The 13,365-nt window shown below is 53.6% G+C and overlaps 3 protein-coding genes across 10 annotated transcripts in view; 1 reads left to right on the forward strand and 2 right to left on the reverse strand.

Moving 5' to 3' along the window:
• Window positions 1–849: 849 nt before the first annotated feature.
• On the reverse strand, window positions 850–5,219 carry FEN1 (flap structure-specific endonuclease 1). The gene is made up of 2 exons (XM_008274406.5): window positions 4,850–5,219; window positions 850–2,736 (listed from the first exon to the last, which is right to left on the reverse strand). Exon 2 carries the CDS (start codon window positions 2,713–2,715, stop codon window positions 1,573–1,575), a length of 1,143 nt encoding a protein of 380 aa, XP_008272628.2. The 5' UTR covers window positions 2,716–2,736; window positions 4,850–5,219; the 3' UTR covers window positions 850–1,572.
• Window positions 5,220–5,277: 58 nt separating this feature from the next.
• Window positions 5,278–9,669, forward strand: TMEM258 (transmembrane protein 258). Its single transcript, XM_002721019.6, has 4 exons — window positions 5,278–5,324; window positions 7,935–8,044; window positions 8,551–8,686; window positions 9,560–9,669. The coding sequence occupies exons 1-3, from the start codon at window positions 5,322–5,324 to the stop codon at window positions 8,675–8,677; spliced, it is 240 nt and encodes a 79-aa protein (XP_002721065.1). The 5' UTR covers window positions 5,278–5,321; the 3' UTR covers window positions 8,678–8,686; window positions 9,560–9,669.
• A 595-nt stretch (window positions 9,670–10,264) lies between these two features.
• The window catches only part of MYRF (myelin regulatory factor), a 31,420-nt gene continuing 28,319 nt past the window's right edge, over window positions 10,265–13,365 (reverse strand). For all 8 annotated transcript variants that reach the window (XM_089307806.1, XM_070069652.2, XM_070069649.2 and 5 more), the window contains 2 exons: window positions 12,892–12,966; window positions 10,265–12,703 (listed from right to left, as the gene is read on the reverse strand). In XM_089307806.1, the coding sequence (XP_089163932.1) occupies window positions 12,623–12,703; window positions 12,892–12,966 (156 nt within the window). In that variant the 3' untranslated portion in view covers window positions 10,265–12,622. The remainder of the gene's footprint in view (window positions 12,704–12,891; window positions 12,967–13,365) is intronic.

Genomic DNA, 13,365 nt, shown 5'->3' on the forward strand with positions numbered 1-13,365 from the left:
CACATGGGTAGCAGGGCCCAAGTACTTGGTCCATCTTCTTCTGCTTTCCCAGATGCATTAGCAGGGAGCTGGATCAGAAGAGGAGCAGCTGGGACTCAAACTGGTGCTCACAGGGGTTGCTGCCATGGCAGCCAGTGGCTTAACCCACTGTACCACAACACCAGCCACAGGAAAGAGTATGTTTACACCCGCAGCAGTTTCCCCGGTTTTGAAGCCATTGCTGGGGAGACTGAATCCCACCTACTTGAACCTACAGTCAATCTTCAACCCAAGGTTTCACTTGAGGAAAAAGTTTGCTCCATTAAACGCCTTAGAAACCACTGGTCTTTGGTCTTCTACCTGTGTACCGTCCAGAGACACTGTCAACTGAAACTTCCAGAGAAGTATCCTGGTTCTCCTGGCGGAAATAGGAATGACAAATCAAAAACTCAGATGGGCTAGCTCCCACCAAGCTTTGTCAGGATTATAAACCCTCTGAAGTTCAAAAACATGCATCTCTTTGAGAAACATCAACCTGTATTTGATGTCACAAAAGAAACAGGCAAGTGGTTTTGGACTGGCAATTTCAATTTACAAACCAGCAAAGCAGATATCTGGGTGAGCTAGTTGATCTAAATTATGAGGATTCTCCAGAGTTCCTTTATCTCACACAAAGTAGATAAAGGACTAACAATCAACTCATTAAAATCCCTCTCCCAGCCAACATCCCCCGAAGGTCTAAAGTTCTCCCACAGCCACTGGGGCCATTTTATGGGGTGTGGCGCCATCTTGTGGCCACACTCAAACCATGTGCCAGAGCACAATTCCAGCATGAGCACTAGGGCTCTTTTCAAATGTTCTCAAAGAATGTGACGTTCTGGCTACTTTTATTTTATTGATTTTTTTTCTCTTTTTATCTTTAACACAAAAACAGGACGCACAAACCAGTGTCTTACCCAACGTCGCAATTCAGTTCGACTGCCTCAGAAAGGCCGTAAGAACACTATCACCCTACTCCTCCAAATAACCACTGTAAAGATTCAAATTACATAGCAAGTTCAAGTTTCTGCCCACCTCAAGACAAAGCCAGTAACCAAACCCTCCTGCTTGCCTGTCGGGCGCTCTCACCACCTGCAAAGACTGGGTCTTCCTGATGGCTATCTTTCAGGGTGGGTCAAGGCTGACCTAGAGAGCAGTCTGGTTCCATCACCTCCCACAGGCCATCAGTTGGCCAGCCAGGAATTCATTTCCACAGTCTTTCATCTCCATCATTTATCTCCCTCTTCCTTCTCCAAATTTGTTGCTATCACTTTCATATAACAATGGGTCCAGTGTCCATTAAACTGCCTGAGAAGTGGTTTGAGCCTGACTCACTTTCCTGAGCTAAAAAAGAAAACAAACACCTTTATGTCTTTCTGCCAAGAGATCAAGTGGGGAAAGGAAAAAAAAAAAGGAAAAAGCTACTGAGAAGCATAGCACTAGGAAAGTAATGGAATCCCCTCCCCACCCCCATGGAGATTCTTCTAGCTGTAGCTCTGGAGGGTACAAGGCAGATATTCTGGGGTCAAGGAGATACGGTGAAGGGAAACATCTTTATTTTCCCCGTTTGAACTTCCCTGCTGCCCCAGTCTTTGCCTTCTTCTTAGCCGATCCTTTGGGTTCTGGCTCCTTGCGCTTAGCTGAAGAGAGTGAGCCGGTCACCTTGAAGAAATCGTCCAGGCGGCCCTGGGTGCTGCCTTGGCGGCTCCTGCTCAGCCGCCTGACTCCACTGCGGATTCGCTCCTCGGAGAACTGCTTCTCACCACACATGAACTTGACCAGCTCTTCTTCGTTTGGCTCACTCCACTTCAGCTCTACAGACTCTGGGTCCAGCACCTCGGGCTCCAAGAAGAGCTGCTGGGCCTCCTTGTGCAGCCAATTTTCTGGCACAGCGTACTTATTGGGGTCGAGCCGCCGCACGATCTCCTCGATGCTCTTGTGCTTCTGGATGAGGTCCACAGCTCGCTTGGGCCCGATGCCCCGGATGCTCTCACAGTAGTCGCTGCCCAGCAGGATGCACAGATCCACAAACTGCTCCTGGTTCAGGCCCAGCTCCTGCAGAATCCGGCTCAGGTGGAACTCCTGGATGGGCAGCTTCTTGGCCTCACTGGCAGTCAGGTGCCGCATCAGCACAGGGCTGCCGAAGGTGAGGCAGTCCATGTCCTCTGTGGCCGCAGCATAGACTTTGCCAGCCTTCACCAGGGCTGCACAGCTGGCCTCTGCCTCACTGGGCGCGTCGAGGTATGGGATGCCCATGAGGCTCAGCAGATGTTTGCACTCGTCATTGTGCTGTTTGGTGACCTTCACCAGCCGCTTGGTGAACTTTTCCACCTCCTCCTCAGCTCCGGCAGCCTGAGCCTGCTGCAGCTGCTTCTCCGCCTCTGCCCGCCGCTCACTGCGTTTGGCCAGCTCCCCTGACTTGAGCTGTGGGGGCTTGCCGTCAAAGACATACACAGGCTTAATGCCATTCTCCATCATGCGGATGGTGCGGTAGAACATGCCCATCAGGTGGCTGGTGGTCTCACCCTCCTCGTTCTGCAGCACTTCCCCACCCTGGCGGACCGCGATCAGGAACTGATAAATGCTCATGGAGGCGTCAATGGCCACCTTGCGGCCAAAGTAGCTCTTGATGTCATTCTCCCGGATGGCACTGGGGGCCACATCGGCAATCAGTTTGGCCAGGCCTTGAATTCCCATGGCAATTTGGAGGAGGGATGGCTAAAAAAAAAAAAAGGCAAGTAAGAGGCAGAGAAACTTCAAGGTTGCAAAGAAGAAGAGGGTTATAACTGGTGCCTCACACCAACTGCATGTCCCAGCTACTCCAATGCAGCACTGCAAAGGCTGAGAAGATGACCAAAACAATGGCCGTCGTTCTCAAGAAAATTACAGTCTATCAAAAGAGGAGAAATAAAGACACTGCCACGTTCATGAGAGGACCCTGTGGCAAGGACAGCACTATCACCTCTCATTCAAGACCGAAACCCATGTATCAAGAACTGGAGAAGACGAGAAGATGGCGGACGCAGCTTGAGGAGTTTAGGGAGCAAGCTGGAAGAACTGAGCCCTAAAGGACAGGCAAATAGCAGCTAAGAAACAGGGCTTCAAAAATTTTGTGGAGGGGCCAGCACTGTGGTGCAGCAGGTGAAGCCACCACCTGCAGTGCTGGCATCCCATTTGGGCACCAGTTCGACTCCTGGCTGCTCCAATCCAGCTCTCTGCTAAGACCTGGGAAAGCAGCAGAAGATGGCCCAAAACTTGGGCCTCTGCACCCACATAGGAGACCTGGAAGAAGCTCCTGGCTCCTGGCTTTGGATCAGCCCAGCTCCAACCGTTGTGGCCATCTGGGGAGTGAACCTGCGGATATAAGACCTTTCCCTCTCTCTCTACAACTCACTGTAACTGTCTCAAATAAATAAAATCTTTTAAAAAATTGTGGGAAATCTACACATATATGTATTATACATGTAGTTTTTACTTAGTTATCTGAGAGGCAGAGAGACATAGAGCGCCCACCTGCCGGCTCACTACCCAAATGCCTGCAACAGCCAGGGGCTGGGTCAGCGGAAGAGGAAGTCAAGAACCCAACCAACTTGAACCTGCTCATCACAGGGTCTACACTGGCGGGCAGTTGCAAATAGGAGCCAGTGCTTCATCATCCGTGACCCAGGTCCCTTAGCAAATCTTTCCCAAACTGCCATCACCATTTTTGCCACCTCCAGTTAAAATCTGAACTTGCATTCACCTAACAGATCTTTAAATGCACACAATTATGTGCAATTTAAAGTCATCCTGTACGCACTGGTAGCAGGTGTTCCTCATTAAGAAATCCTCTACAGGGCCTGGCACTGTAGTGCAGCCGGTAAAGCCGCCGCCTGTAGTGCGGCATCCCATATGGGCGCTGGTTCTACTCCCGGCTGCTCCACTTCCGATCCAGCTCTCTGCTATTGCCCGGGAAAGCAGTAGAAGATGACCCAAGTGCTTGGGCCCCCGCACCCGCGTGGGGCACCCAGAAGAAGCTGCTGGCTCCTGACTTCAGATCGGCGCAGCTCTGGCCATTGCGGCCATCGGGGAGTGAACCAGCGGATGGAATCTCTCTCTCTGCCTCTCTGTAACTGTGCTCTTCAAATAAATAAATAAATACTCTACAACCAACCTCCTCAGTCTGGGAACCCAATCGAAAGGCTGTGCTCGGGGCTGCCTTTTCGGTGCCCTCTTCCCGCCAACCTCTCACCCTTCCTTCACGGTCCATCTCCTTCTAGCTCCCCTGTGAATGCCCGTGGCCAAGCCCTGGCCTTGAGTCCGGGCGCCCGCGTGCACCATCGGCGTCACAGCGCACTTCGCTCTGGGCTTCTCCACTCTGTGACAACCGAGCCTGTCTTGCGGATTCCCGCTGCGTTAACCGGCGATCTTCCGCCATGACCCAGGTGCCCGAGACGGAACCCACCCGGTCCTCGGGTTCGGGTCCCCAAGCGGGCAGCACTGTTAGCCCGTGTGCCCAGAGCAGAGCACGTCGCTCTGCGAGCCGCGGGCGCTCTCGGCGGCATTCAATACAGCAGCCAAGGGGCCTCAGCAAGCGAGGCTGCGAACAGGCTTTGCGTCCAAAGCCTTAGTTTAAAAAATAACAATAATAATAAAAAATAATACCCCACGACCTCATAACGTGGTAGTTATGGGCCTCCTTCTACAAGCAAAGGAGGGGCTCGGAGGTTATGCAAAAGATCCCAAATCCCACAACGGGAAAGTGGCGGGACGGCCTGAGAACCCGCGAGCGACAGGGCACCCGGCGCAAAGCGGCCCCCGTCGCTCTCAGGAGCGTCCCATGGAGTCTCACCTGGCCTTTGCGGCGCGAGGCCTGGGCAGGTAGCGCTTCGCCAGGTGTTGCCCAGCACAGTCCTAAGCTCCGCTCCCCTCAGCTCTTGTCGCGGGCAGACCCTCACTCCGCCGCCTTCCAAAGCCCGCGCTCCCGTCACGTGACCGGCCCGCGGCGCACAGCTTCCTGGGGAGCGTAGTGCACGCTCTGGCTCTCTCGAACACCTTGCTCCCAAGGCAAACAGTTTCGCTAGGGAGAAAGGACTCGCTCAGCTAAGCCTTCCCTATTCTTGCGTTGCTCACTCTGCTCCAGGAGTAGGGTACTACATCAGGCCCCACAGATCCCAGCTCCGAGCACACCTGAAACTAAAAGACTACAAGTCCCACAATGCCATTCGCACGAGAGCACTTCCTCTTCCGGACGAACAAGGCGCCTGCTCCTGCCGACGTGTTCTTCCGGTGGCGGAGTGGCGACTTAGGCTGTGCCCGGCAAAATGGTGAGAGGGATGAGGGGAGTTCTGAGCAGGGCGGAGAGCACGGCTCGGGGTCTGATTCACACCGCGTACTTTCGCGGAGGTCTCAAGTCCAAGATTCAGATGTTGGAGCGCTCCTGGGGCCCCGGTTTGAGCTGAGGGGCGAGGAAGGACTTGCCATGGACTCCGTAGGCTGAGATGTAGCCCCGCTGGGCTTCAGCTCCTGCTGTTTATAAAGGGTGAGGGGTGTGAGGTGCACTTTGAGTACCCTGGAACTTGTGTGTGTGTTCCCTGTGATCTCTAGAAAGTTCTTCCCCCGCCTTGTACTCATCCCACAAGGCCCTGGCCAGTGTCTGGACTCTCACGGGCACTTGGTCCCCTTCTCTTGGGAGCGCCCCCAGCCTCTGCACAGACCTCTTGCCACGTTTCTTGGCCGCCTTTGTTTTCTGCCACGCCTCCTAGTGACCACCATCTGACGCGCCTCTAGCTCTGGGTGATGTCTATTAGCCTTTGTATTCCCGGTGCCCAACACAGGGCCCGTAATTGGAGGCTGGATAAATAGCCGCGATTGTCTTCATCGTTCTTAGGGGGGTGAGGGGGACATAATTGTTTACTGAATTCAATTCCAGTATCTCTTGGAACAATGGGGTCAGTTTACTTCTCCCGAGTTGTTATGTTCTGGATTTTAGAAGCGTTGGCTTAGTGGGTGACAATGGAAGTGAACATTTGTACAAAACTTGACGTGTGTAGCCTCTTTCACAGGCATTATCTCATCATCTTCCTTGCAACCTTAGGAAGGAAACAAACACCTATTGAACAGCTACTGTATGTGGGGCACTAAACTAGATGGTGGACATGCATCAGCTTTCTTAAATCATACAGCAACTCTGTGTCAGATAGATATTATTTTTTTAAAAGATTTTATTTATTTGAGACACAGAGTTGCAGACAGAGGGAGAGACAGAAAGATCTTCCATCCACTGGTTCACTCCCCAAATGGCCACAACTTTCAGAACTGGGCCAAACCAAAGCCAGGACCCAGGAGCTTCTTCCTGGTTTCCCACGTGGGTGCAAGGGCCCAAGTACTTGGGCCATCTTCTACCACTTTCTCAGGCCATAGCAGAGAGCTGGATCGGAAGAGGAGCAGCCGGGACACGAACAGGTGTCCAAATGGGATGCCAGTGCTGCAGGCAGACACTTAGCCCACTCACTGTGCTACAGTGCGGGCCCCAAATAGATGTTATTGTAACCACTTCACCAAGACTCAGATTACTTGTTGGAGCCAGAATTCTAACTGTTTTCTTTTGCTTATGGGTCCTGAGAATCCATAAACGTGTAGTGGGAGGAATTCTCCATTAGAAATTGAGATTAGGTACCAGTCCAGGTCCGTGCCTTGTAGCAGGGATCCCCAGCTTGGTGTCTGTAGGCATACATCCACAAAGCTCTGAAGTTTGTAAGAAAACTTTTTCTCTATGTGATTTTTCTCCCAGACAGGAAGTATATCTTTCACTACGTTTCATAGTGGCCATTGGTGTCGGAAAATGCTAAGGATGTTTGAGCTGCAGCCTGTTACCTTCTGTGTCTCAGCCTCTAAGCTACCCTTCTTGTCCCATATTGAAAAGTGCCACTTTGGTGTTTTGGTTTTTAATGCTTATTTTAAAGGCGGAGTGACAGAGAGGGTCAGAGAGAGAGAGAGAGCTTCCATCTGCAGGCTCATTCTCCAAGTAGCCATGATGGCCGGGGCTGGGCCAGGCCAAAGCCAGAAGCCCAGAACTTCATCTTGGTCAACCATGTGAGTGGCAGGGGCCCAAGTACTTGGGTCATCTTTTGCTGCTTTCCCAGACCCATTAGCAGAGAGCTGGATCAGAAGTAGAGCAGCTGGGTTGTGGCGTTTGTGGGTACAGCTTTTGCCTGCAAACCCAGCATCCCACATGGGCCCTGGTTTTTATCCCGGCTGCTCTGCTTCCAATCCAGCTCTTTGCTAATGGCCTGGGAAAGGCAGCGGAAGATGACCCAAGTGCTTGGACCCCTGCCACCCATGTAGGAGACCTGCCTGGCTTTGGCCTGGCTCAACTCTGGGCATTGCAGCCACTTGGAAAGTAAACCAGTGGGTGAAAACCTTTGTCTGCCTCTCCCTCTGCAACTCTTTCAAATAAATTAATTAATTTTTAAAAAGGAAGAAGAAGTGGAGCAGCCAGGACTCAAACCGGCACTCTGATGTGGAATACTGGTGTCTCAGGTAGCAGCTTAACCTACTGTGCTACATTGCCACCCTACCACTTCAGTTTTAAGATATATAGTCCACTCTCTCTGTAAGTTCCACATCCAGGTTTCAGCCAACCATGGATCAGAAACATTCAAAAGAAAAAATTGCATTTGTACTGAACACATAGTTTTTTATATCATAGTCCCTAAATGATGCAGTATAACAACTATTTACATAGCATTTATATTGAATTAGGTATCATAAGTAATCTAGTGACGACTTAAAGTGTACAGGAGGATGCGCATTGGTTATGTGCAGATACTGTGCCATTTTCCATCAGGGACTGAGCGTCTGTGGGTAACCCCTCAGTGTCCCCAGGTTGGACTCATGGGATTCCATGATGGCTGTATTCTCACGTCCTCCCCTAGGAGCTCGAGGCCATGAGCAGATACACCAGCCCAGTGAACCCAGCCGTCTTCCCTCATCTGACCGTTGTGCTTTTGGCCATTGGCATGTTCTTCACCGCCTGGTTCTTCGTGTATCCTTTCACTGAGTGGGCCAGAACTCAGGACATGGGAAGCTGAGGGAGAAACCGCGGTGGATTCGTGCACCCTACCAGTTTTGCGTATGTGGTTGGGGATGGGAGAAGATGAGGAGAGCAAGGCTCATGATGTCCAGGGAAAGTTGTGGCCTTATTTTCCAGGTTCAGGTGAGTTTGGTTTGCTTGTCAGATGTCTAAGACAGTGAGCAGAAGGTCCCAACTGGAGCGGAGGCTGGGGATGGGAGAACTAACGTTGGAGAGGTGGTATAAGTGGGGTGTACTCATGTCAGGAAGCCTGAGGGCCAGCCCTCGCTCCACCACAGGTGAGCTGTATGACCTCGGGCCAGTCACCTAACCTCTGGGTCTCATTTCTTAAGTGGTGGAGAGTGACATGGAGCGTCAGAGTGGAGGCATCTCTTGGGCCCTCTGCCTGCCACACTGAGCCGGCCAGGCTCCCTGCACTCTGCAGTCTATCTCTGCTTCTCCTTAACAGCTGTGCCCAGCTACGAGGTCACGTCCACCAAGTACACTCGGGACATCTACAAAGAGCTCCTCATCTCCTTGGTGGCCTCGCTCTTCATGGGCTTTGGAGTCCTCTTCCTCCTGCTGTGGGTTGGCATCTATGTCTGAGCTCCAAGGGTAAGAGCTGACAGGGTGGGATGCTGGAGCCTCCGACAGTCTAGAGAAGCTCCCCACATCCACATCAGTGGGACCCTTGGGCCAGACTCCTTGGCTAATGGAGGCAACCTCTGGACAGGGACATGAGATACGTGTGCCTCTTTCCTGCCCCACGTGGGGAATTGGCCATGTGGGACAGACTTTGTCAGCTGAGTTCTCCAGACTGCCCAAGACCTCAGTTTGGCTTTGGGATGTGGATGCAGGCTTCCTGTGGTCTTCCCTTTTCACTCTTAAAAGTCATATACATGGCCGGCGCTGTGGCTCACTAGGCTAATCCTCCGCCTTGTGGCGCCGGCACACCAGGTTCTAGTCCCGGTCGGGGCGCCGGATTCTGTCCCGGTTGCCCCTCTTCCAGGCCAGCTCTCTGCTGTGGCCCGGGAGTGCAGTGGAGGATGGCCCAAGTGCTTGGGCCCTGCACCCATGGGAGACCAGGAGAAGCACCTGGCTCCTGCCATCGGATCAGTGCGGTGCGCCTGCTGCAGCGCGCCAGCCGCGGCGGCCATTGGAGGGTGAACCAACAGCAAAGGAAGACCTTTCTCCCTGTCTCTCTCTCTCACTGTCCACTCTGCCTGTCAAAAAATAAAAAAAAATAAAATAAAAAGTCATATCAAGTGACTTGCGGAAGGTGCTGGGAAGCGGGCTTCCTGGAAGGGATCAGGGCCTGGGCCTTGAAACTCCTGCAGATAATCCTCCCGCCAGGTCATGGAGAATCGGCTCCGGAGGCTCATCCGTAAAGGATTGTGCTTGTTGGTCCCTGCCCTAGGCGCAGGGCTTCAGGGAGAAGAGGTGGAAAGAACAGTCTTTGGTCTCATTTGGATATCCCTCCCCTTTCAGGTACCAGCCAGGCGGCTTCCCGGAACCTCCATTTTTGTAAAAATGTTTTTCTTTTTTACTGTTGCTGGAAGCGTCCCACCTGCTCTCACAATAAAAGCAGATGTGTGACAGTCCTGTCCAGTGCCCATTCTATGGGAGTAGGGGTGATACTGGGACCCACATGACTTCCCGGTCCCACTCTACTGTTTCTTGCCTGCCTATAGCATAGTTTCTGCTGCTGGGGCTGAGGGTTATAATGTGCCAGGGGTATCTTGTCATTAGAGTTTAACCTGTGGACAGGAAGGGTCTGGGTCTCTACCCCCTTCTGTGGTTTCTAGAACAGACTTCCTAGGGACCCATAGCAGTCAGTCCTGGACCCATATAAGTCAGTTCTGCCCTGGGCCAATCCTTTCTCTGGGCTGGGTGCCTTCACCGGGTTCAGCTTGTTCCCCAAGAAGGCTTTTGGCTGGATAGCTATTTTTAACTCAGGTGGGTGGCAGTTAAGGGGTGGGCAAAGGAGGTATGGCCAAGGGAGGAGCTGCTGAGTCCTTTCCCAGCCCTTGTAAGACACTAAGCAGGATAAGGGACACAAAGCACCCATCTGGCTCACAGGCTGGGGACTCCAGACTTTTTAGGAAGGACTTCCAAGTTCCAGTCGGTCCCAGTCCCATGGGTGACTCCCTCTTCAACCAGGACAACCTCCAGAATCAGGGAGGCAAGCTCAGATACAAAGCAGCATTTATACATTTATTTATATATGTATATTTACTCCAGAAGAAGAGAACCGATCAGGAGACCAGAAGTGAGCAGACCTGGGGCTGCTGTCCTCTGCCCACCTCAGAGTCAGAGAGGGTGCATGATAAATATGCGTCACAGCTCAGGGAGGGGAACTGGGGGTTAACTGGGAGGGCGCTCTATGCACATGCAGGCTTCTAAGGGGCAGGGTGTGGTGGGGGTTTGCACGGGAGGCCCTATATACAGCTTGAAGCTAGGGGGAGATTAGCCCAGTGGCTACAGGAACAAACAAAGAGGAGGGAAGGGAGGGACGGCCTGCTGAACCCAGGGAGGGCAGGGCGGGCCAGGCAGCCAGCCTCCAGCAGGTGGCCCACTAGCTGTCCCTGAAGCCCTTTACCTCGGGCTGAAGGCAACTTTGGTCCAGGGTTGACCCCCTCAAGCAGCTTGGAGTCCCAGCAACTTGTACTGAGGACCCCTCACCAGGCACAGAACAGAGCCAGCTGCTAACAGGATAAGGGCTACGCTGTGTCCAAGTGGGCTCCAGAGGGCAGAGGAGGGTCACTTTCCAGTTAAAGACTGAGGGGCCGCAGTCCGAGAATATACCTCCCCCCGCTGAAGAAGCCCCAGATTCCTATTACAAAGGATAGGACTTGGCAGTTTTAAGGCATTATAAGGAGGGGCCCTCCAGTGGGAGGGGGGAGAGCAGAGGAGTCCTAACCCACCCCTACCCCCACCCCTAGCACAGCATGTGGAGTCACACAATTCCTATTTCACAAGTAGGGAGTGAGCCAACGGGGGTGGGCTCGGAAGCAAGATAACCCTGCTGTCCCCTCACGCCCTGGTATTTCCCTGTCCCACGGGTAAGTGCTTTGTGATCCACGGCAGAAGGGAGCCTGTGGTTCATTGGTTTCTTCAAGAACAGTCTCCATTCAGAGCTATGAGTGAGAGGTGGCGTGGAGGCAAGGCCTGGTTCTCAAAGAGGTGGCAGAATACCAAGGGCAAGGACGGAATTCCCTTTCCTAGTTCTGAGTCCATGGCAGACACAGCTGAATGACTGCCTCACCCCTTCCATGGGCTTGGATGTGGCCTCCGAGTGCCCTAGGCACCACTAGGAAACATTACGTTGGCACTTGGGATAAAGCAGCTTCCCTAACCGAAGCCCACCCCTCCACTCCTGGAAGGGGTGGACAGAGATGGGGTCTGCCGAGCAGGTGTCCCTCCAGCTTAGCTCCCAAGTGCAGCAAGTGAGCCTTTGATGTGGAGAGACAAGGCCACCAGAAGACAGAGTGGAGAGACCGGCGTTGGCAGTTGGGAGTGACATGGGTGTCTCAGGCTCTGAGCCCAGGCCCTATCTTAGCTAGTGTCACCCCAGGGCTGTGACCCACTCTGGGCTTTCCAGCTCCATGCTTCTGCTCCTTCCTGCCCTGGCTTAAGTGCATTTAGTAATCACTTCATTAACAACAGCAAGAGCTTTTGCATCCGCCCACCAGCCAAGCCCAGCCTGCTGCCTGCAGGGATGCCTGCTCCTCTGCTCGGACGATGGGGCCGCTGACACCACTGTTCTGGAAGCTCCCATGAGCACAGGCCATCTGGGGGATCACGTGGAACTTCCCCTTCCAGTATACCCCAGGTTCAAGGGTCCAAGGCTTACCTGGCCTACCGACCCCTCTGGCTCAGACCTGCGGACAGCTTCGTCAGGCACTGAGTAGACGTAAGGCACAGAAGTCTCTCTCCAACCTGTCCGGGGCTGGGCTTGGCTGCCAAGCTCTCCCAGGAAGACACCTCCTGGGCCACACTTGAAGCTTAGAAGTCCAAGTCCAGCGTAACAGTCAAACCCCAAAAAGTCCACTGCCAAGCCATCCCCCAGGGAGCAGCTTTGAGGCTGAGAGCTGTCTGGCCCCCCTTCACCTATGGGTGTCCCAGCCAAGTCTCAGGGCTGGATCCCAGCCCCTGGCTGATCTCAAAAGTAGGTAGGTCCTCTCCAAGAGGGGTAGCTCCCGGTCTCAAAAGGGAAGGCAGGGGAGGGTGGGCTCTGGACAAATTAGGGTCACAGGCTTCCCCTTGCCTCCAGGACATCTAAAGCCAGCCCTGCAACCACTGTACTAGACAGACGTGACTGGGCCCTGTCCTGGCCCAGGAAGTCTCTCCGGCTCCCTCTGTGCTGGGTGAGGGATGACAGCAGGAACAGCAACTCCAGTGTGAGGACTTCCAGTTTCACTAGTCCCGGAGGGCCAGTGAGCAGCAGAGAGCTGGCCAGCAGCAGGCTCCAGTGTAACACCATTGCATCCAGTGTGGGAGGGGTGCCCAGGACCCCTGGTCCCTGGCATGGTGCTGCCCCTGGAGGACAGCTCAATCACACAGGCGGTAGAAGTGGAAGTAGTAGTCTGTGGCTGGCTGGACGAGGGCCTCCGAGCTGCAGTTGGCCTGACCCTGGGTGGAAGCGCAGTGAGAATCGTTGAGGTGGCTCTGAAGGGACAGGACAGGTGGCACACCCCTGCTGACATCCTTGACACTGTGCCCCAACCCCAGCCATGTACTCTGCCCCTACTTCCCTAAGCCCCACATGGCAGATTAAGGTGCCTGGCCACGCACAGGGGATGGTGGGTACCCGAGCTCACCAGCAGTGCCACCCGGAAGTGGTAGGTGAATTCACGGAAGGACAGGATGGTTACTGGCCACTGGTGTGAGGTGCCCTGAGGGAAGAAGGGAGAAGGGTCAGCACAGCACTCGCCCCTGTCCCAACCAGTACCCCTCACACCATGGCTGTCGCAGCCCTGAGGCCCTGCAGTGTGTTTCATGAAAGAAGGCAGAGAGCTCCAGAGAGAGCTGGCAGGCAGCATGTTCTGCTGTGGGGAACAGTGGCAGCTACATTCTGCAGACTCTGTCCCTACAAGTCCACAGCACCTCTACCCGGTGCTACCTGCCCTGTCCCACTGTTACCTCCCACCCACCGCTCCCGGCACATCGAAGTATCCGACTCCCTCCTCACTACCATCCAGTGAAATGATGCTGCTATTGTTCTCACCTTGGAGATCAGGAAACTGAGTCATGTGCCTAAAAATCACAATGGCAGAGCTAAGCTTCAAACCCAG

This window comes from Oryctolagus cuniculus, chromosome 1 (genome assembly GCF_051225735.1).
Source record: "Oryctolagus cuniculus isolate XC-2025 breed Fujian yellow rabbit chromosome 1, ASM5122573v1, whole genome shotgun sequence".
Classification (NCBI taxonomy): domain Eukaryota; kingdom Metazoa; phylum Chordata; class Mammalia; order Lagomorpha; family Leporidae; genus Oryctolagus; species Oryctolagus cuniculus.